The 25,032-nt window shown below is 39.7% G+C and overlaps 1 protein-coding gene across 1 annotated transcript in view; it reads right to left on the bottom strand.

Annotated features, from left to right (window-relative positions):
• The window catches only part of LOC132545776 (DNA replication ATP-dependent helicase/nuclease DNA2-like), a 78,947-nt gene that overhangs the window by 4,923 nt on the left and 48,992 nt on the right, over nt 1-25,032 (bottom strand). Inside the window, exons 21-26 of the mRNA XM_060209468.1 lie at nt 12,124-12,176; nt 10,679-10,727; nt 7,381-7,496; nt 6,811-6,939; nt 5,231-5,424; nt 2,610-2,696 (exon numbers count right to left, since the gene is read on the bottom strand). Of these exons, the coding sequence (XP_060065451.1) occupies nt 2,610-2,696; nt 5,231-5,424; nt 6,811-6,939; nt 7,381-7,496; nt 10,679-10,727; nt 12,124-12,176 (628 nt within the window). The remainder of the gene's footprint in view (nt 1-2,609; nt 2,697-5,230; nt 5,425-6,810; nt 6,940-7,380; nt 7,497-10,678; nt 10,728-12,123; nt 12,177-25,032) is intronic.

Genomic DNA, 25,032 nt, shown 5'->3' with positions numbered 1-25,032 from the left:
AGAGCAGTTAGAGTTAAATGTCTTACAGGAGGCCCATCACAAGCCATCAAGGGCATTTAGGGTTAAATGTCTTACAGGAGGCCCATCACAAGCCATCAAGAGCAGTTAGGGTTAAATGTCTAACAGGAGGCCCATCATAAGCCATCAAGAGCAGTTAGAGTTAAATGTCTTACAGAAGGCCAATCACAAGCCATCAAGGGCAAGTAGGGTTAAATGTCTTACAGGAGGCCCATCATAAGCCATCAAGAGCAGTTAGGGTTAAATGTCTTACAGGAGGCCCATCACAAGCCATCAAGGGCAGTTAGAGTTAAATGTCTTACAGGAGGCCCATCACAAGCCATCAAGAGCAGTTAGAGTTAAATGTCTTACAGGAGGCCCATCACAAGCCATCAAGAGCAGTTAGGGTTAAATGTCTTACAGGAGGCCCATCACAAGCCATCAAGGGCAGTTAGAGTTAAATGTCTTACAGGAGGCCCATCACAAGCCATCAAGAGCAGTTAGAGTTAAATGTCTTACAGGAGGCCCATCACAAGCCATCAAGGGCAAGTAGGGTTAAATGTCTTACAGGAGGCCCATCACAAGCCATTAAGGGCAGTTAGAGTTAAATGTCTTACAGGAGGCCCATCACAAGCCATCAAGGGCAAGTAGGGTTAAATGTCTAACAGGAGGCCCATCACAAGCCATCAAGGGCAAGAAGGGTTAAATGTCTTACAGGAGGCCCATCACAAGTCATCAAGGGCAGTTAGAGTTAAATGTCTTACAGGAGGCCCATCACAAGCCATCAAGGGCAAGTAGGGTTAAATGTCTTACAGGAGGCCCATCACAAGCCATTAAGGGCAGTTAGGGTTAAATGTCTTACAGGAGGCCCATCACAAGTCATCAAGGGCAGTTAGAGTTAAATGTCTTACAGGAGGCCCATCACAAGCCATCAAGGGCAGTTAGAGTTAAATGTCTTACAGGAGGCCCATCACAAGCCATCAAGAGCAGTTAGGGTTAAATGTCTTACAGGAGGCCCATCACAAGTCATCAAGGGCAAGTAGGGTTAAATGTCTTACAGGAGGCCCATCACAAGCCATTAAGGGCAGTTAGGGTTAAATGTCTTACAGGAGGCCCATCACAAGCCATCAAGAGCAGTTAGAGTTAAATGTCTTACAGGAGGCCCATCACAAGTCATCAAGGGCAAGTAGGGTTAAATGTCTTACAGGAGGCCCATCACAAGCCATTAAGGGCAGTTAGAGTTAAATGTCTTACAGGAGGCCCATCACAAGCCATCAAGGGCAAGTAGGGTTAAATGTCTAACAGGAGGCCCATCACAAGCCATCAAGGGCAAGTAGGGTTAAATGTCTTACAGGAGGCCCATCACAAGTCATCAAGGGCAGTTAGAGTTAAATGTCTTACAGGAGGCCCATCACAAGCCATCAAGGGCAAGTAGGGTTAAATGTCTTACAGGAGGCCCATCACAAGCCATTAAGGGCAGTTAGGGTTAAATGTCTTACAGGAGGCCCATCACAAGTCATCAAGGGCAGTTAGAGTTAAATGTCTTACAGGAGGCCCATCACAAGCCATCAAGGGCAGTTAGAGTTAAATGTCTTACAGGAGGCCCATCACAAGCCATCAAGAGCAGTTAGGGTTAAATGTCTTACAGGAGGCCCATCACAAGTCATCAAGGGCAAGTAGGGTTAAATGTCTTACAGGAGGCCCATCACAAGCCATTAAGGGCAGTTAGGGTTAAATGTCTTACAGGAGGCCCATCACAAGCCATCAAGAGCAGTTAGGGTTAAATGTCTTACAGGAGGCCCATCACAAGTCATCAAGGGCAAGTAGGGTTAAATGTCTTACAGGAGGCCCATCACAAGCCATTAAGGGCATTTAGGGTTAAATGTCTTGCCCAAGGACATAACCACTAAATCTCATGTTGAAAATAGAGAGAATTAGACCATACACAACATATCTTCACTGGAGGTTACTTAGGTCAAGGTTGCGTAGGTCAAGGTTGCATAGGTCAAGGTAACATGGGTCAATGCTCTACTGACTTGGCTATTATTGCTGCTCACTGATATGCTGGTTTATGTTTTTCAGAATATGTATGACAAATTCTTGATTTTTCATTTATGTTCAAACTTAAAAGGTTAAAATAACAGATCAAAAACAAAAACCCTTGTCACATATCTACCCCAATCCCTGGATCTTTTCATTTTAACTTAATCTGTTGTACAGTTCACAAATCATCTTGTACACAGTTATGCTTTCATTTCAAAAGCAGTCATGTGATGATGTGATACTATGGGACAATTTATTTGTGATTTATGGACTATTATACACATAAGATCTCATGCATTGACGTTCAGACAAAGTGATTACCATATCCCAACAGCTAGGTAGGATGTAATTAAAACCAATACACAGAATTAACATATTGTATGCCTTTTAAAATTTAAACTGGTCCCAAGTACTGCACCCGCTTGCGGCAAAATGCAGAATATGTCAAAGATCCTACTGAGACAAGACAAATGATTATCACTATCTCATGTATATCATCAAGTTTATTACTATCACAGCAATTCAATGTTAATAGAACAAACACAGATAAGTAGAGGTATTAATGTCACCTGTTCATACGATACTGCAAATTCAGGTCAAAGGTTGCACCATTTTTATCCAAACACTGAAAAAGACTCTCATCCATTCCAATATTCCTACAACAAAGATCAAGCTTTACAAACACTGAACAAGAGGCCCATTGGACCTGAATAGTTATCTCAATACAAAGGCTTTTAAATGATATCACAGTAGTTGCAAAAATTATTGAATAATTAAAACTGATTAATTCTAGCAGTAAACCAATGGTGACAACAGTAACATTACTGTATTTCTAGGCTTCATTCCGACAAAATTTCAGCTCAATGACAGCTTTGGAACTAGATTTTCAGCTAACTGGTACTATTGGAATTGGAGAAGTCTTATAATTTATATACGTATATATGGCTATATTGTATTTCGCAAAAACCAGAAAAATAACAACACTGTGTGTCATGATCATCATAGGGTTATTTCAGGCAAAGGAGGAGTGCCAGTTTGGGCCTTCTGGTGGCCATGACAAATACTTTTTATTTTTTGTCTTTTAAAAATTTGAGGTCAGGTGGTAATGACATGACATTAATCTAAGGTCAGCTCAAGGCTGTTCAGTTGTTATAGGGGGGACGAGTGGGGGATCAAATTCATAATTATTGCAATAATTATTAAACTAAAATATTTTCTTTTAGTTTTTTTCTCTTAAATGTCATTTAATGATACATTTCAAAATCTTCATTAGAAAAAAAGCCCAAAAAATATGCCATTGTTGAAAAGTAGGTCACAGTAATTAAGTGCCCTAATTACTAATTAAGTCTCACTTGAGCACCGTTTTTTGTCTTAATGCATCTATAAACAATACGTTTATCATGTGCAGTGTATTTATTTGAAATATTTTTGCATGAATTAGAGCAATGAAGAAGTTACAGTCAGGATAAGAGAGGCATGCCATTTAAATATTTAAAAATGCCAGCACACAAGCAGTGTGCTTGCTGCATAGCAGATTATAAAGTCAGAATATATTGTCTGAATCAGGCAGATGTTCTGTCTTTCTTGAAAGATAACATCAATAAAGATTTATGTTTAGGTGACCCTTCATGTAAGAAATGCAGTGGGAGATTCTACAAACACCATGAACCAGTAGAGCATTCTAACAGTGGTTTAGACCATCAGAATGAGACACCTGACTCTAAAAAATTCAAACTTGACATTCCACAAGCTACGCTTACAGAATCGCGATGTTTCGTTTGTGGAAAGTCCAGAGATGAAAAAAGTAAAATGGTGAAACCATGCACGAAAATAAGAGTTAAGATTTTCATTAAGACAGGTGTCTTGATTCCAAACACATCTAGATGCTGTGCTTCTCATATAGTGGATGGTGATATTCATTCCGATATTCTTCAGTCACTCACTCCTACCAGTGAACACTCGGAACTGGATTCATCTGAAATATCAGAAATCCTGCTTTCACCGAGATCACTGGCTTCTAGAAAAACTTGTTTGGACTTTGATTCACCTGAGCACTTAGCTGAAGATGGTCAGTATGAACTTATGCTATGCAGGGAGAAACCTGACTTGATCAAAGTTCAGATTCGTTCACGACATGTTGCTTCAAAGGTGTACAATCTTTGGATTGAATATTCTAATGGACTGACCCCAATATCAGGCTGGTATTTTCAATGTAAGGTTGGTGCCAGAGTAGTCGTCTGCTGTGCCCACATTGCATCTGTCCTATGGTATCTTTCTTATGACTGACACCAGTCTCATACTGCACAAACAACTGCCTCCTCAGGTTTCCTTAGTTGTGTTGATGACAAAATGACGGTGGAGAACTGGTCAGATTGTGACAGCGACAGTGACTCCTAAATGAATATCCCAACACCACCATTCCCCTTACTAAAGCAGTAAACAAAAATACAATCCCGTAAGTAATAGACAAAGGTCATTTATGATCCTGTGAAACCCGGTGCTAAATTGATTTTTTCCATTTTAATATCATCCATATTTGCAAAGATATTTCAAATAAATACACTGCACGTGATAAACGTATTGTTTATAGATGCATTAAGACAAATTACGGTGCTCAAGTGTGACTTAATTAGTAATCCGGGCACTTAATTACCGTGACCTACTTTTCAACAATGGCATATTTTTTGGGCTTTTTTTCTAATGAAGGTTTTGAAATATATCATCAAATGACATTTAAGAGAAAAAAACTAAAAAAAAATATTTTAGTTTAATAATTATTGCAATAATTATGAATTTGAGCTGACCTTAGATTAATGTCATGTCATAACCGCCTGACCTCAAGTTTTTAAATAGACAAAAAATAAAAAGTATTCGTCATGGCCACCAGAAGGCCCAAACTGGCACTCCTCCTTTATGCTTAATTGCACATGCGAATCTTGAGAAGCATTTTAGCATGAGAACAGTTTACCACAGACAATTCACCGTCACAGACAAAAGACGGCGAGTAATGGTCGTTTTCACTTTTCAGCCAAAATGTATTGAGTAATATAACCATATCTTGACAATGACTCTGAACCATTCAAAATACGAAGACAGGTGAAATGCAAAGCTAACGATACACCCCCACCAATCTCCTCTCTAAAATCCTCCAGAACTGTATTGCATAGTCACATTGATGTTTTTAAGTTACCTAGCCTCCTGGCTCTGTACCACGGGGGGCAGCTGTTGGGAGTCTCCCACGAGTACAAATTGGTCAGCAAAGAACAGCGGCCCGAGACATGCTGGCTGTAACACCTGTGAAGCCTCATCCACAATACACACATCAAATCGGCGCTGGCTAAATAATGGATGATTTACTCCGAGACAGCTAGTAGCCACAATTTTCTGGAAGAGTTCAGTTTTAGATTAGCATTAATAATATTTTCTATTGATGGACATAATTTTGATCAAGACAAATCCTTCAAGCATTGAACTACCTTGACAAGGCATTTATAACACTGAAAATGCCATCTGAACAGTTCAATGATTTCATTTTTTCCCTATACTTTTTGCTTTCTAAATTCTATAATTTAATTCCATCATTCTTGAAAACTAGGACTTTAAAAACAATTAATATGTTTATAATACCATTTTCTCCAAGTTGGTAATGTCAATAGAATAGAAGTTCTTAAACAAAGAACGGTTAGAAGATTAGAGTGTGACTTTTCCATGACTACAGGGTCACTTTCATCAGACAAATGAACAATGTGGAGCATACTGAGAGCACTGATGACCACAGTCATGGTATTGCAACAGCCATGAAATCTCCCGATTATACTTGTCCATCCTAAGGATAAAACACCCCAAAAAAATTCACAGAATTAGATTACTAAAATTGCATGTAAGAACTGCAATGCATTGTATATTGGAAAAGCAGACAGGAAAGTCAGAGTCATTCTCAAAGATCATAAGAAAGACCTGCAATCCCAAGAAAGCAAAAAATTCACCTGATCAGAGCGAAAACATTTTTGGTCCTAGATCCATTAATCAGCACTTACAGATCATTCCACAAAATCCAACCAGTAAAAAAAGTACTTAATAGGGACGAGGGGGACCATAGACTCTCCACATCACTGACCAAGTGTCAAGCAAAGTATAGCCAATTGACTGAAGTACATTGTTACCATCTGGTGTATATTTTGTCTATAATCTGTTTACTATCTCCTCATACTATTTTTTACTTTAGTGTACATAGGATCATAGCACAATCAAAAAAGTTGGTTGATTTCTTACTATTGCACACTCTACTTACGTCAGTGCTAGTACGCTTCACACTGGTCATTTGTCTGGTGTAGGTGACCGTAGAGATATCATACACTACGTACATCAGGGCTAGTACGCTCCACACTGGTCATTTGTCTGATAAAGGTGACCGTGTAGATATCATACACTATGTACATCAGGGCTAGTGCGCTCCACACTGGTCATTTGTCTGATAAAGGTGACCGTATAGATATCATACACTATGTACATCAGGGCTAGTGCGCTCCACACTGGTCATTTGTCTGATAAAGGTGACGTGTAGATCTCATACACTACATATGTCAGTGCTAGTACGCTCCACACTGGTCATTTGTCTGATGAAGGTGACTTTGTAGTCTAATCTTCTACAAGTTGTGTTATAAGAACTTCTATTCCAGAAGATTAATGTGGTTATACCTAAAATTGTTTTATAAACAGTAATAAATAGTTTCTACTTGAAATCCTGTTACGAAGTGTAACCCACTGCACCTGAGAATGGTAGAATTCTCGCAACTCGCCGACAGTGTTCAAATTTTTCGTCAGATTACTGGCTGAGAATTGCTGTATATCTGGATGGATCTTGTTACTTTTTCCAAGTCTAAGAAAATTAACATTATCCTGAAACAACAACAGTTTTAAAAAGCTAGAAATCGGGATAAAAATGAATTTTTACTAATAAAGTACTACAAAGGGACATAACTTTGTTGCAGTAGTAATCTTATTCTGTCACTACATTTGTAGTATTTCAAACATGGATTAAAATAACATAAAGGTGACTATGTAAAATGCCTCTGTAAGCTATGATGTTTTCATCATTGTCAAATTTGCTGTGACCAAGAATGTTTGTATACATATCAATTAGTACCAGTTCTAGCAGGGAACTTGATATAATGTATTTTGATAAGTAACAGTCTTCTGAATGTAGAAATATACAGTATATTGAGGTAGATTTAAGAGGGTTATAAAATAGCCACTGTAGAATTATTTCCATTGTTACATTTGATAAGTTAAATTTATATAGTGTATTATCCAGAAGCTACAAGGCATTTCCAATCTCACCTTTTTAAGTTTCAGGAGAATGTTGTCAACAGCCGAGTGCGTGTAACTGGTCAGTAGTACGGACAGTCTGAGGATCATACACACCTTAACGAGCGCTACAATGGTGGATGTCTTACCTGGATCAGGACAAGATAGCAATAAAATCATAATCTGTAGCTATATCATCTAAAAACAAAAAACCTTCAACGTCATACCATCTATAAATAATACAAACCTAATATCATATACTGAAGTAATATCTTAAATGTGTGAAAGAAATTATTAAAATGAAACAAACAGATGATATTTGAAACTGATGAGAATCTGTATACCAGCCTTGAATAAACTTTGATGGATATATACCTACCTGTACCAGGGTAACCTTTGATAGGTATATACCTACCTGTACCAGGGTAACCTTTGATGGGTATATACCTACCTGTACACAGGGTAACCTTTGATGGGTATATACCTACCTGTACATAGGGTAACCTTTGATAGGTATATACCTACCTGTACACAGGGTAACCTTTGATGGGTATATACCTACCTGTACCAGGGTAACCTTTAATGCGTATATACCTACCTGTACATAGGGTAACCTTTGATGGGTATATACCTACCTGTACCCAGGGTAACCTTTGATGGGTATATACCTACCTGTACATAGGGTAACCTTTGATGGGTATATACCTACCTGTATACAGGGTAACCTTTGATGGGTATATACCTACCTGTACACAGGGTCACCTTTGATGGGTATATACCTACCTGTACACAGGGTAACCTTTGATGGGTATATACCTACCTGTACACAGGGTAACCTTTGATGGGTATATTCCTACCTGTATACAGGGTCACCTTTGATGGGTATATACCTACCTGTATACAGGGTAACCTTTGATGGGTATATACCTACCTGTACCAGGGTAACCTTTAATGCGTATATACCTACCTGTACCCAGGGTAACCTTTGATGGGTATATACCTACCTGTACATAGGGTAACCTTTGATAGGTATATACCTACCTGTACACAGGGTAACCTTTGATAGGTATATACCTACCTGTACACAGGGTAACCTTTGATGGGTATATACCTACCTGTACACAGGGTAACCTTTGATGGGTATATACCTACCTGTACACAGGGTAACCTTTGATGGGTATATACCTACCTGTACATAGGGTAACCTTTGATGGGTATATACCTACCTGTACACAGGGTAACCTTTGATGGGTATATACCTACCTGTACATAGGGTAACCTTTGATGGGTATATACCTACCTGTACACAGGGTAACCTTTGATGGGTATATACCTACCTGTACACAGGGTCACCTTTGATGGGTATATACCTACCTGTACACAGGGTCACCTTTGATGGGTATATACCTACCTGTACACAGGGTAACCTTTGATGGGTATATTCCTACCTGTATACAGGGTCACCTTTGATGGGTATATACCTACCTGTATACAGGGTAACCTTTGATGGGTATATACCTACCTGTATACAGGGTCACCTTTGATAGGTATATACCTACCTGTACACAGGGTAACCTTTGATGGGTATATACCTACCTGTACACAGGGTAACCTTTGATGGGTATATACCTACCTGTATACAGGGTCACCTTTGATGGGTATATACCTACCTGTACCCAGGGTAACCTTTGATGGGTATATACCTACCTGTACATAGGGTAACCTTTGATGGGTATATACCTACCTGTATACAGGGTAACCTTTGATGGGTATATACCTACCTGTACACAGGGTCACCTTTGATGGGTATATACCTACCTGTACACAGGGTAACCTTTGATGGGTATATACCTACCTGTACACAGGGTCACCTTTGATGGGTATATACCTACCTGTACACAGGGTCACCTTTGATGGGTATATACCTACCTGTACACAGGGTAACCTTTGATGGGTATATTCCTACCTGTATACAGGGTCACCTTTGATGGGTATATACCTACCTGTATACAGGGTAACCTTTGATGGGTATATACCTACCTGTATACAGGGTCACCTTTGATAGGTATATACTTACCTGTACACAGGGTAACCTTTGATGGGTATATACCTACCTGTACACAGGGTAACCTTTGATGGGTATATACCTACCTGTATACAGGGTCACCTTTGATGGGTATATACCTACCTGTACCCAGGGTAACCTTTGATGGGTATATACCTACCTGTATACAGGGTAACCTTTGATGGGTATATACCTACCTGTACATAGGGTAACCTTTGATAGGTATATTCCTACCTGTACCAGGGTAACCTTTGATGGGTATATACCTACCTGTATACAGGGTCACCTTTGATGGGTATATACCTACCTGTACACAGGGTAACCTTTGATAGGTATATACCTACCTGTACATAGGGTAACCTTTGATGGGTATATACCTACCTGTATACAGGGTAACCTTTGATGGGTATATACCTACCTGTATACAGGGTAACCTTTGATGGGTATATACCTACCTGTATACAGGGTCAACTTTGATGGGTATATACCTACCTGTATACAGGGTCACCTTTGATGGGTATATACCTACCTGTATACAGGGTCACCTTTGATGGGTATATACCTACCTGTATACAGGGTCACCTTTGATGGGTATATACCTACCTGTATACAGGGTCACTTTTGATGGGTATATACCTACCTGTATACAGGGTAACCTTTGATGGGTATATACCTACCTGTACCAGGGTAACCTTTGATGGGTATATACCTACCTGTATACAGGGTCACCTTTGATGGGTATATACCTACCTGTATACAGGGTAACCTTTGATGGGTATATACCTACCTGTATACAGGGTAACCTTTGATGGGTATATACCTACCTGTATACAGGGTCACCTTTGATGGGTATATACCTACCTGTACCCAGGGTAACCTTTGATGGGTATATACCTACCTGTATACAGGGTAACCTTTGATGGGTATATACCTACCTGTATACAGGGTAACCTTTGATGGGTATATACCTACCTGTATACAGGGTCACCTTTGATGGGTATATACCTACCTGTACCAGGGTAACCTTTGATGGGTATATACCTACCTGTATACAGGGTCACCTTTGATGGGTATATACCTACCTGTATACAGGGTCAACTTTGATGGGTATATACCTACCTGTACCAGGGTAACCTTTGATAGGTATATACCTACCTGTACATAGGGTAACCTTTGATGGGTATATACCTACCTGTATACAGGGTAACCTTTGATGGGTATATGCTTACCTGTATACAGGGTCAACTTTGATGGGTATATACTTACCTGTACCAGGGTAACCTTTGATGAGAATGTAGTCCTTACTCATCAACACCTATCAAAACAGACATTTCAAAGGAAAAAATTGATAAACTGTATGTCGTGTAGCTTATCATTTTTGCATTTTTACAGTATTAATGTTTGATATATTCATTGATCATTTGAAAAGAAAATCACAAAAACAATAAAAATTACAAGCTATCCAGTTTTTTATAACTTTTTGATAAACTAGATGTCCAAGGCATGAATGCCCTCAAGCTCCTAACACTTCAGACATGTATAACCTCAAGCTCCTCATACTTGGGGCATGAATGCCCTCAAGCTCCTCATATTCAAAGCATGAATGCCCTCCAGCTTCTAACACTAAACACATGAATACCCTCCAGCTCCTAACACTAAACACATGAATACCCTCCAGCTTCTAACACTTTACACATGAATACACTCAAGCTTCTAACACTTTACACATGAATGCCCTCCAGCTTCTAACACTTTACACATGAATGCCCTCCAGCTTCTAACACTTTACACATGAATACCCTCCAGCTTCTAACACTTTACACATGAATACCCTCCAGCTTCTAACACTTTACACATGAATACCCTCCAGTTTCTAACACTTAAGACATGAATACACTCAAGCTTCTAACACTTTACACATGAATGCCCTCCAGCTTCTAACACTTTACACATGAATACCCTCAAGCTCCTTGCACTAAAGACATCAATACCCTCCAGCTTCTAACACTTTACACGTGAATACCCTTCAGTTTCTAACACTTTACACATGAATGCCCTCAAGCTCCACATACTTAAGACATGAATACCCTCAAGCTTCTAACACTTTACACATGAATACCCTCAAGCTACACATACTTAAGACATGAATACCCTCCAGCTTCTAACACTTTACACATGAATACCCTCAAGCTCCTTGCACTTAAGACATGAATGCCCTCCAGCTTCTAACACTTTACACGTGAATACCCTCCAGCTTCTAACACTTTACACATGAATACCCTCAAGCTCCTTACACTTTACACATGAATGCCCTCCAGCTTCTAACACTTTACACATGAATACCCTCAAGCTCCACATACTTAAGACATGAATACCCTCAAGCTCCACATACTTAAGACATGAATACCCTCAAGCTCCTTACACTTTACACATGAATACCCTCAAGCTCCACATACTTAAGACATGAATACCCTCCAGCTTCTAACACTTAAGACTTGAATACCCTCAAGCTCCTTACACTTTACACATGAATGCCCTCAAGCTCCTAACACTATATATACCCCACTTCTCTGATAAGTACATAAAACAGAGTGAGGGAGGTGAGAGAGCATAAAATCGTACATAATGACCTAGGTATATATTACATAGCAGGCTTTGTTTCTCTAGTTTCAAATTGTTTATATTTTACTTTATTTAGCTTCCACACTTACTTTTAGTATCGACATTTTCTGTGGTTTGTTTAGCGGCTTAAAAATCTTCTTCACTGTAGTAAAAACAGGGTGTTAGTCAAACATCAGTAAATTAGATATCAAGTTATTATGTTTCCATAGTATTTACAAATTCCTTTCTCAACTTTGGTTAAAAAATTGTAACATTCAAACATCAAAGTTATTTTAAAATTTAGGATTGTTTCCATCGATCTGCAGCGAATGCCTCTTGATCACACAACAAAGTAAGACTGAAAAGCTGACAACACAAAAAACTGGGAAATGTGAACACTTCAAATCATGTTGTTTATCATATAACTGATAGGGTTATGTAACACTCTGATAGGGTCATGTAACACTCTGATGGCGTCATGTAACACTCAGAGTCATGTAACACTCTGATAGGGTCATGTAACACTCTGATAGGGTCATGTAACACTCTGATGGCGTCATGTAACACTCAGAGTCATGTAACACTCTGATAGGGTCATGTAACACTCTGATAGGGTCATGTAACACTCTGATAGGGTCATGTAACACTCTGATAGAGTCATGTAACACTCTGATAGGGTCATGTAACACTCTGATAGTCATGTAACACTCTGATAGAGTCATGTAACACTCTGATAGGGTCATGTAACACTCTGATAGGGTCATGTAACACTCTGATAGAGTCATGTAACACTCTGATAGAGTCATGTAACACTCTGATAGGGTCATGTAACACTCTGGTAGAGTCATGTAACACTCTGATAGGGTCATGTAACACTCTGATAGAGTCATGTAACACTCTGATAGGGTCATGTAACACTCTGATAGGGTCATGTAACACTCTGATAGATGTAACACTCAGAGTCATGTAACACTCTGATAGAGTCATGTAACACTCTGATAGAGTCATGTAACACTCTGGTAGTCATGTAACACTCTGATAGTCATGTAACACTCTGGTAGGGTCATGTAACACTCTGGTAGAGTCATGTAACACTGATAGGGTCATGTAACACTCTGATAGAGTCATGTAACACTCTGATAGGGTCAGACATGTAACAATCTGATAGAGTCATGTAACACTCTGATAGGGTCATGTAACACTCTGATAGGGTCATGTAACACTCATGTAACACTCTGATAGAGTCATGTAACACTCTGATAGAGTCATGTATGTAACACTCTGATAGGGTCATGTAACACTCTGATAGGGTCATGTAACACTCTGATAGAGTCATGTAACACTCTGATAGAGTCATGTAACACTCTGATAGGGTCATGTAACACTCTGATATTATCATGTAACACTCTGATAGGGTCATGTAACACTCTGATAGAGTCATGTAACACTCTGATAGGGTCATGTAACACTCAGAGTCAGGTAACACTCTGATAGGGTCATATAACACTCTGATAGTCATGTAACACTCTGATAGGGTCATGTAACACTCTGATAGGGTCATGTAACACTCTGATAGAGTCATGTAACACTCTGATAGGGTCATGTAACACTCTGATAGGGTCAAGTAACACTCTGATAGGGTCATGTAACACTCTGGTAGTCATGTAACACTCTGGTAGTCATGTAACACTCTGATAGAGTCATGTAACACTCTGATAGGGTCATGTAACACTCTGGTAGTCATGTAACACTCTGATAGGGTCATGTAACACTCTGATAGAGTCATGTAACACTCTGATAGAGTCATGTAACACTCTGATAGGGTCATGTAACACTCTGATAGGGTCATGTAACACTCTGGTAGAGTCATGTAACACTCTGGTAGAGTCATGTAACACTCTGGTAGAGTCATGTAACACTCTGATAGAGTCATGTAACACTCTGATAGAGTCATGTAACACTCTGATAGAGTCATGTAACACTCTGGTAGTCATGTAACACTCTGATAGGGTCATGTAACATTCAGATAGGGTCATGTAACACTCTGGTAGTCATGTAACACTGATAGAGTCATATAACACTCTGGTAGAGTCATGTAACACTCTGATAGAGTCATGTAACACTCTGGTAGTCATGTAACACTCTGATAGAGTCATGTAACACTCTGATAGGGTCACGTAACACTCTGATAGGGTCATATAACACTCTGGTAGAGTCATGTAACACTCTGATAGGGTCATGTAACATGTAACACTCTGATAGAGTCATGTCATGTAATGTAACACTCTGATAGGGTCATGTAACACTCTGATAGAGTCATGTCATGTAACACTGTAACACTCTGATAGGGTCATGTAACACTCTGATAGGGTCATGTAACACTCTGATAGGCGTCATGTAACACTCTGAGAGTCATGTAACACTCTGATAGGGTCATGTAACACTCTGATAGGGTCATGTAACACTCTGATAGGCGTCATGTAACACTCTGATAGAGTCATGTAACACTCTGATAGGGTCATGTAACACTCTGATAGGGTCATGTAACACTCTGATAGGGTCATGTAACACTCTGATAGAGTCATGTAACACTCTGATAGGGTCATGTAACACTCTGATAGGGTCATGTAACACTCTGATAGAGTCATGTAACACTCTGATAGGGTCATGTAACACTCTGATAGAGTCATGTAACACTCTGATAGAGTCATGTAACACTCTGATAGGGTCATGTAACACTATGATAGGGTCATGTAACACTCTGATAGGGTCATGTAACACTCTGATAGGGTCATGTAACACTCTGATAGAGTCATGTAACACTCTGATAGGGTCATATAACACTCTGATAGAGTCATGTAACACTCTGATACTCTGGTCATGTAACACTCTGATAGGGTCATATAACACTCTGATAGGGTCATGTAACACTCTGATAGAGTCATGTAACACTCTGATAGAGTCATGTAACACTCTGATAGAGTCATATAACACTCTGATAGGGTCATGTAACACTCTGATAGGGTCATGTAACACTCTGATAGGGTCATGTAACACTCTGATAGAGTCATGTAACACTCTGATAGAGTCATGTAACACTCTGATAGGGTCATGTAACACTCTGATAGGGTCATGTAACACTCTGGTAGTCATGTAACACTCTGATAGAGTCATGAAACACTCTGATAGAGTCATGTAACACTCTGATAGGGTCATGTAACACTCTGATAGGGTTGTAACACTATGATAGGGTCATGTAACACTCTGATAGGGTCATGTAACACTCTGATAGAGTCATGTAACACTCTGATAGAGTCATGTAACACTCTGATAGGGTCATGTAACACTCTGATAGGGTCATGTAACACTCTGATAGGGTCATGTAACACTCTGATAGTCATGTCATGTAGAGTCATGTAACACTCTGATAGTGTCATGTAACACTCTGATAGAGTCATGTAACACTCTGATAGGGTCATGTAACACTCTGATAGAGTCATGTAACACTCTGATAGGGTCATGTAACACTCTGGTAGTCATGTAACACTCTGATAGAGTCATGTAACACTCTGGTAGTCATGTAACACTCTGATAGGGTCATGTAACACTCTGGTAGAGTCATGTAACACTCTGATAGAGTCATGTAACACTCTGATAGTCATGTAACACTCTGATAGAGTCATGTAACACTCTGATAGGGTCATGTAACACTCTGATAGAGTCATGTAACACTCTGATAGAGTCATGTAACACTCTGATAGAGTCATGTAACACTCTGATAGAGTCATGTAACACTCTGATAGGGTCATGTAACACTCTGATAGAGTCATGTAACACTCTGATAGGGTCATGTAACACTCTGGTAGAGTCATGTAACACTCAGAGTCATGTAACACTCTGATAGAGTCATGTAACACTCTGATAGAGTCATGTAACACTCTGATAGAGTCATGTAACACTCTGATAGAGTCATGTAACACTCTGATAGAGTCATGTAACACTCTCATAGAGACATGAAACACTCTGATAGGGTCATGTAACACTCTGATAGAGTCATGTAACACTCTGGTAGAGTCATGTAACACTCTGAGAGAGTCATGTAACACTCTGGTCATGTAACACTCTGATAGGGTCATCTGGGGTCATGTAACACTCTGATAGGGTCATGTAACACTCTGATAGAGTCATGTAACACTCTGATAGGGTCATGTAACACTCTGATAGAGTCATGTAACACTCTGATAGAGTCATGTAACACTCTGATAGAGTCATGTAACACTCTGATAGGGTCATGTAACACTCTGATAGGGTCATGTAACACTCTGATAGGGTCATGTAACACTCTGATGGCGTCATGTAACACTCAGAGTCATGTAACACTCTGATAGGGTCATGTAACACTCTGATAGAGTCATGTAACACTCTGATAGAGTCATGTAACACTCTGATAGAGTCATGTAACACTCTGATAGAGTCATGTAACACTCTGATAGGGTCATGTAACACTCTGATAGGGTCATGTAACACTCTGGTAGAGTCATGTAACACTCTGATAGGGTCATGTAACACTCTGATAGGGTCATGTAACACTCTGGTAGTCATGTAACACTCTGGCAGTCATGAAACACTCTGATAGAGTCATGTAACACTCTGATAGGGTCATGTAACACTCTGATAGAGTCATGTAACACTCAGAGTCATGTAACACTCTGATAGGGTCATGTAACACTCTGATAGGGTCATGTAACACTCTGGTAGAGTCATGTAACACTCAGAGTCAGCTAACACTCTGATAGGGTCATGTAACACTCTGATAGGGTCATGTAACACTATGATAGGGTCATGTAACACTCTGATAGGGTCATGTAACACTCTGATATTATCATGTAACACTATGATAGGGTCATATAACACTCTGATAGAGTCATGTAACACTCTGATAGGGTCATGTAACACTCTGATATTATCATGTAACACTATGATAGAGTCATGTAACACTCTGATAGGGTCATATAACACTCTGATAGGGTCATGTAACACTCTGATGGTCATGTAACACTATGGTAGAGTCATGTAACACTCTGATAGGGTCATATAACACTCTGATAGGGTCATGTAACACTCTGATAGGGTCATGTAACACTCTGATAGGGTCATGTAACACTCTGATAGAGTCATTTAACACTCTGATAGAGTCATGTAACAATCTGATAGAGTCATGTAACACTCTGATAGAGTCATTTAACACTCTGATAGGGTCATGTAACACTCAGATAGAGTCATGTAACACTCTGGTAGTCATGTAACACTCTGATAGAGTCATGTAACACTCTGATAGAGTCATGTAACACTCTGATAGAGTCATGTAACACTCTGGTAGAGTCATGTAACACTCTGGTAGTCATGTAACACTCTGATAGTCATGTAACACTCTGATAGGGTCATGTAACACTCTGATAGGGTCATATAACACTCTGGTAGAGTCATGTAACACTCTGATAGAGTCATGTAACACTCTGGTAGTCATGTAACACTCTGATAGAGTCATGTAACACTCTGATAGGGTCATGTAACACTCTGATAGGGTCATGTAACACTCTGATAGAGTCATGTAACACTCTGGTAGTCATGTAACACTCTGATAGAGTCATGTAACACTCTGATAGAGTCATGTAACACTCTGGTAGTCATGTAACACTCTGATAGAGTCATGTAACACTCTGATAGGGTCATGTAACACTCTGATAGAGTCATGTAACACTCTGATAGAGTCATGTAACACTCTGATAGAGTCATGTAACACTCTGATAGAGTCATGTAACACTCTGGTAGTCATGTAACACTCTGATAGTCATGTAACACTCTGATAGGGTCATGTAACACTCTGATAGGGTCATGTAACACTCTGATAGAGTCATGTAACACTCTGATAGAGTCATGTAACACTCTGATAGAGTCATGTAACACTCTGATAGAGTCATGTAACACTCTGATAGGGTCATGTAACACTCTGATAGGGTCATGTAACACTCTGATAGGGTCATTTAACACTCTGATAGGGTCATGTAACACTCTGGTAGAGTCATGTAACACTCAGAGTCAGGTAACACTCTGATAGGGTCATATAACACTCTGGTAGAGTCATGTAACACTGATAGGGTCATGTAACACTCTGATAGAGTCATGTAACACTCTGATAGGGTCATGTAACACTCTGATAGAGTCATGTAACACTCTGATAGGGTCATGTAACACTCTGATAGGGTCATGTAACACTCTGATAGAGTCATGTAACACTCTGATAGGGTCACGTAACACTCTGATAGGGTCATATAACACTCTGGTAGAGTCATGTAACACTCTGATAGGGTCATGTAACACTCTGATAGGGTCATGTAACACTCTGATAGGGTCATGTAACACTCTGGTAGAGTCATGTAACACTCAGAGTCAGGTAACACTCTGATAGGGTCATATAACACTCTGATAGGGTCATGTAACACTCTGGTAGAGTCATGTAACACTCAGAGTCAGCTAACACTCTGATAGGGTCATGTAACACTCTGATAGGGTCATGTAACACTCTGATAGGGTCATGTAACACTCTGATAGGGTCATGTAACACTCTGATAGGGTCATGTAACACTCTGATAGAGTCATGTAACACTCTGATAGGGTCATATAACACTCTGATAGAGTCATGTAACACTCTGATAGAGTCATGTAACACTCTGATAGGGTCATGTAACACTCTGATATTATCATGTAACACTATGATAGAGTCATGTAACACTCTGATAGGGTCATATAACACTCTGATAGGGTCATGTAACACTCTGATAGTCATGTAACACTATGGTAGAGTCATGTAACACTCTGATAGGGTCATATAACACTCTGATAGGGTCATGTAACACTCTGATAGAGTCATGTAACACTCTGATAGAGTCATGTAACACTCTGACAGAGTCATGTAACACTCTGACAAAGTCATGTAACACTCTGATAGGGTAACACTCTGATAGGGTCACACTCTGATAGGGTCATGTAACACTCTGATAGAGTCATGTAACACTCTGATAGAGTCATGTAACACTCTGATAGAGTCATGTAACACTCTGATAGAGTCATGTAACACTCTGATAGAGTCATGTAACACTCTGATAGGGTCATGTAACACTCTGATAGAGTCATGTAACACTCTGATAGGGTCATGTAACACTCTGATATTTAACACTCATGTAACACTCTGATAGAGTCATGTAACACTCTGATAGGGTCATGTAACACTCTGATAGAGTCATGTAACACTCTGATAGAGTCATGTAACACTCTGATAGAGTCATGTAACACTCTGATAGAGTCATGTAACACTCTGATAGGGTCATGTAACACTCTGATAGAGTCATGTAACACTCTGATAGGGTCATGTAACACTCTGATAGAGTCATGTAACACTCTGATAGAGTCATGTAACACTCTGATAGGGTCATGTAACACTCTGATAGAGTCATTTAACACTCTGATAGGGTCATGTAACACTCTGATAGGGTCATGTAACACTCTGATAGAGTCATGTAACACTCTGATAGGGCCATGTAACACTCTGATAGAGTCATGTAACATAGAATCATGTAACATAGGGTCATGTAACACTCTGGTAGAGTCATGTAACACTCTGATAGGGTCATGTAACACTCTGATAGGGTCATGTAACACTCTGATAGAGTCATGTAACACTCTGATAGGGTCATGTAACACTCTGATAGAGTCATGTAACACTCTGGTAGAGTCATGTAACACTCTGATAGAGTCATGTAACACTCTGGTAGTCATGTAACACTCTGATAGAGTCATGTAACACTCTGATAGGGTCATGTAACACTCTGATAGAGTCATGTTACACTCTGATAGAGTCATGTAACACTGATAGGGTCATGTAACACTCTGATAGAGTCATGTAACACTCTGATAGAGTCATGTAACACTCTGATAGAGTCATGTAACACTCTGATAGAGTCATGTAACACTCTGATAGTCATGTAACACTCTGATAGGGTCATGTAACACTCTGATAGGGTCATGTAACACTCTGATAGAGTCATGTAACACTCTGATAGAGTCATGTAACACTCTGATAGGGTCATGTAACACTCTGATAGTCATGTAACACTCTGATAGTGTCATGTAACACTCTGATAGGGTCATGTAACACTCTGATAGAGTCATGTAACACTCTGATAGGGTCATGTAACACTCTGATAGGGTCACACACTCTGATAGGGTCATGTAACACTCTGATAGAGTCATGTAACACTCTGATAGAGTCATGTAACACTCTGATAGGGTCATGTAACACTCTGGTAGAGTCATGTAACACTCTGATAGGGTCATGTAACACTCTGATAGGGTCATGTAACACTAGGGTCATGTAACACTCTGGTAGAGTCATGTAACACTCTGATAGTCATGTCATGTAACACTCTGATAGGGTCATATAACACTCTGATAGGGTCATGTAACACTCTGATAGAGTCATGTAACACTCTGATAGAGTCATGTAACACTCTGATAGGGTCATGTAACACTCTGATAGGGTCATGTAACACTCTGATAGAGTCATGTAACACTCTGATAGGGTCATGTAACACTCTGATAGAGTCATGTAACACTCTGATAGGGTCATGTAACACTCTGATAGAGTCATGTAACTCTGATAGGGTCATGTAACACTCTGATAGGGTCATGTAACACTCTGATAGGGTCATATAACACTCTGATAGTCATGAACACTCTGATAGAGTCATGTAACACTCTGATAGAGTCATGTAACACTCTGATAGGGTCATCTGATAGAGTCATGTAACACTCTGATAGGGTCATGTAACACTCTGATAGGGTCATGTAACACTCTGATAGGGTCATGTAACACTCTGATAGAGTCATGTAACACTCTGATAGAGTCATGTAACACTGATAGAGTCATGTAACACTCTGATAGAGTCATGTAACACTCTGATAGGGTCATGTAACACTCTGATAGGGTCATGTAACACTCTGGTAGTCATGTAACACTCTGATAGAGTCATGTAACACTCTGATAGAGTCATGTAACACTCTGGTAGTGATAGGGTCATGTAACACTCTGATAGAGTCATGTAACACTCTGAGAGAGTCATGTAACACTCTGATAGGGTCATGTAACACTCTGATAGAGTCATGTAACAGGGTCATAGGGTCATGTAACACTCTGATAGAGTCATGTAACACTCAGAGTCATGTAACACTCTGATAGAGTCATGTAACACTCTGATAGGGTCATGTAACACTCTGATAGGGTCATGTAACACTCTGATAGGGTCATGTAACACTATGATAGGGTCATGTAACACTCTGATAGGGTCATGTAACACTCTGATAGAGTCATGTAACACTCTGATAGAGTCATGTAACACTCTGGTAGAGTCATGTAACACTCTGATAGAGTCATGTAACACTCTGATAGGGTCATGTAACACTCTGATAGAGTCATGTAACACTCTGATAGAGTCATGTAACACTCAGAGTCATGTAACACTCTGATAGAGTCATGTAACACTCTGATAGAGTCATGTAACACTCTGATAGAGTCATGTAACACTCTGATAGAGTCATGTAACACTCTGATAGCGTCATGTAACACTCTGATAGAGTCATGTAACACTCTGATAGGGTCATGTAACACTCTGTCATGTAACACTCTGATAGAGTCATGTAACACTCTGATAGAGTCATGTAACACTCTGATAGGGTCATGTAACACTCTGATAGGGTCATGTAACACTCTGATAGGGTCATGTAACACTCTGATAGAGTCATGTAACACTCTGATAGGGTCATGTAACACTCTGATAGAGTCATGTAACACTCTGATAGAGTCATGTAACACTCTGATAGGGTCATGTAACACTCTGGTAGAGTCATGTAACACTCTGATAGAGTCATGTAACACTCTGATAGAGTCATGTAAGTCACTCTGATAGAGTCATGTAACACTCTGATAGAGTCATGTAACACTCTGATAGGGTCATGTAACACTCTGATAGAGTCATGTAACACTCTGATAGAGTCATGTAACACTCTGATAGAGTCATGTAACACTCTGATAGGGTCATGTAACACTCTGATAGAGTCATTTAACACTCTGATAGGGTCATGTAACACTCTGATAGAGTCATGTAACACTCTGATAGAGTCATGTAACACTCTGATAGAGTCATGTAACACTCTGATAGAGTCATGTAACACTCTGATAGGGTCATATAACACTCTGATAGGTAACACTCTGATAGAGTCATGTAACACTCTGATAGTCATGTAACACTCTGATAGAGTCATGTAACACTCTGATAGAGTCATGTAACACTCTGATAGAGTCATGTAACACTCTGATAGAGTCATGTAACACTCTGATAGAGTCATGTAACACTCTGATAGGGTCATGTAACACTCTGATAGAGTCATGTAACACTCTGATAGAGTCATGTAACACTCTGATAGAGTCATGTAACACTCTGATAGAGTCATGTAACACTCTGGTAGTCATGTAACACTCTGATAGAGTCATGTAACACTCTGATAGAGTCATGTAACACTCTGATAGAGTCATGTAACACTCTGGTAGTCATGTAACACTCTGATAGAGTCATGTAACACTCTGATAGAGTGTCATGTAACACTCTGATAGTGTCATGTAACACTCTGATAGATGTAACACTCTGATAGAGTCATGTAGAGTCATGTAACACTCTGATAGAGTCATGTAACACTCTGATAGGGTCACACTCTGATAGAGTCATGTAACACTCTGATAGAGTCATGTAACACTCTGATAGAGTCATGTAACACTCTGATAGAGTCATGTAACACTCTGATAGAGTCATGTAACACTCTGATAGGGTCATGTAACACTCTGATAGGGTCATGTAACACTCTGATAGGGTCATGTAACACTCTGATAGAGTCATGTAACACTCTGATAGAGTCATGTAACACTCTGATAGGGTCATGTAACACTCTGGTAGAGTCATGTAACACTCTGATAGAGTCATGTAACACTCTGATAGAGTCATGTAACACTCTGATAGGGTCATGTAACACTCTGATAGAGTCATGTAACACTCTGATAGGGCCATGTAACACTGATAGGGTCATGTAACACTCTGGTAGAGTCATGTAACACTCTGATAGGGTCATGTAACATTCAGATAGGGTCATGTAACACTCTGGTAGTCATGTAACACTCTGATAGAGTCATGTAACACTCTGATAGAGTCATGTAACACTATGATAGAGTCATGTAACACTCTGATAGGGTCATGTAACACTCTGGTAGAGTCATGTAACACTTAGAGTCATGTAACACTCTGATAGAGTCATGTAACACTCTGATAGGGTCATGTAACACTCTGGTAGTCATGTAACACTCTGATAGAGTCATGTAACACTCTGATAGAGTCATGTAACACTCTGATAGAGTCATGTAACACTCTGATAGAGTCATGTAACACTCTGATAGGGTCATGTAACACTCTGGTAGAGTCATGTAACACTCTGATAGAGTCATGTAACACTCTGATAGAGTCATGTAACACTCTGATAGAGTCATGTAACACTCTGATAGGGTCATGTAACACTCTGATAGGGTCATGTAACACTCTGATAGAGTCATGTAACACTCTGATAGAGTCATGTAACACTGATAGAGTCATGTAACACTCTGATAGAGTCATGTAACACTCTGATAGGGTCATGTAACACTCTGATAGGGTCATGTAACACTCTGATAGGGTCATGTAACACTCTGATACAGTCATGTAACACTCTGATAGAGTCATGTAACACTCTGATAGGGTCATGTAACACTCTGGTAGAGTCATGTAACACTCTGATAGAGTCATGTAACACTCTGATAGAGTCATGTAACACTCTGATAGGGTCATGTAACACTCTGATAGAGTCATGTAACACTCTGTAACACTAGGAGTCATGTCATGTAACACTCTGATAGGGTCACGTAACACTCTGATAGGGTCATATCTGATAGGGTCATATAACACTCTGGTAGAGTCATGTAACACTCTGATACAGTCATGTAACACTCTGATAGGGTCATATAACACTCTGGTAGAGTCATGTAACACTCTGATAGGGTCATGTAACACTCTGATAGGGTCATGTAACACTCTGATAGGGTCATGTAACACTCTGGTAGTCATGTAACACTCTGATAGAGTCATGTAACACTCTGATAGGGTCATGTAACACTCTGATAGAGTCATGTAACACTCTGATAGAGTCATGTAACACTCTGATAGGGTCATGTAACACTCTGGTAGAGTCATGTAACACTCTGATAGGGTCATGTAACACTCTGGTAGAGTCATGTAACACTCTGATAGGGTCATGTAACACTCTGGTAGAGTCATGTAACACTCTGATAGGGTCATGTAACACTCTGATAGGGTCATGTAACACTCTGATAGAGTCATGTAACACTCTGATAGGGTCATGTAACACTCTGATAGAGTCATGTAACACTCTGATAGGGTCATGTAACACTCTGATAGAGTCATGTAACACTCTGATAGGGTCATGTAACACTCTGATAGGGTCATGTAACACTCTGATAGAGTCATGTAACACTCTGATAGTCATATAACACTCTGATAGGGTCATGTAACACTCTGATAGAGTCATGTAACACTCTGATAGGGTCATGTAACACTCTGATAGGGTCATGTAACACTCTGATAGGGTCATGTAACACTCTGGTAGTCATGTAACACTCTGATAGAGTCATGTAACACTCTGATAGGGTCATGTAACACTCTGATAGGGTCATGTAACACTCTGATAGGGTCATATAACACTCTGGTAGTCATGTAACACTCTGATAGAGTCATGTAACACTCTGATAGGGTCATGTAACACTCTGATAGGGTCATATAACACTCTGATAGGGTCATGTAACACTCTGA

Source organism: Ylistrum balloti, unplaced genomic scaffold (assembly GCF_031769215.1).
Source record: "Ylistrum balloti isolate Yb309-2 unplaced genomic scaffold, AGI_CSIRO_Ybal_v1 Utg369600, whole genome shotgun sequence".
Lineage (NCBI taxonomy): Eukaryota > Metazoa > Mollusca > Bivalvia > Pectinida > Pectinidae > Ylistrum > Ylistrum balloti.
Note: the sequence above shows the minus strand (reverse complement) of the source record. Positions and strands in the feature narration are given on the sequence as shown.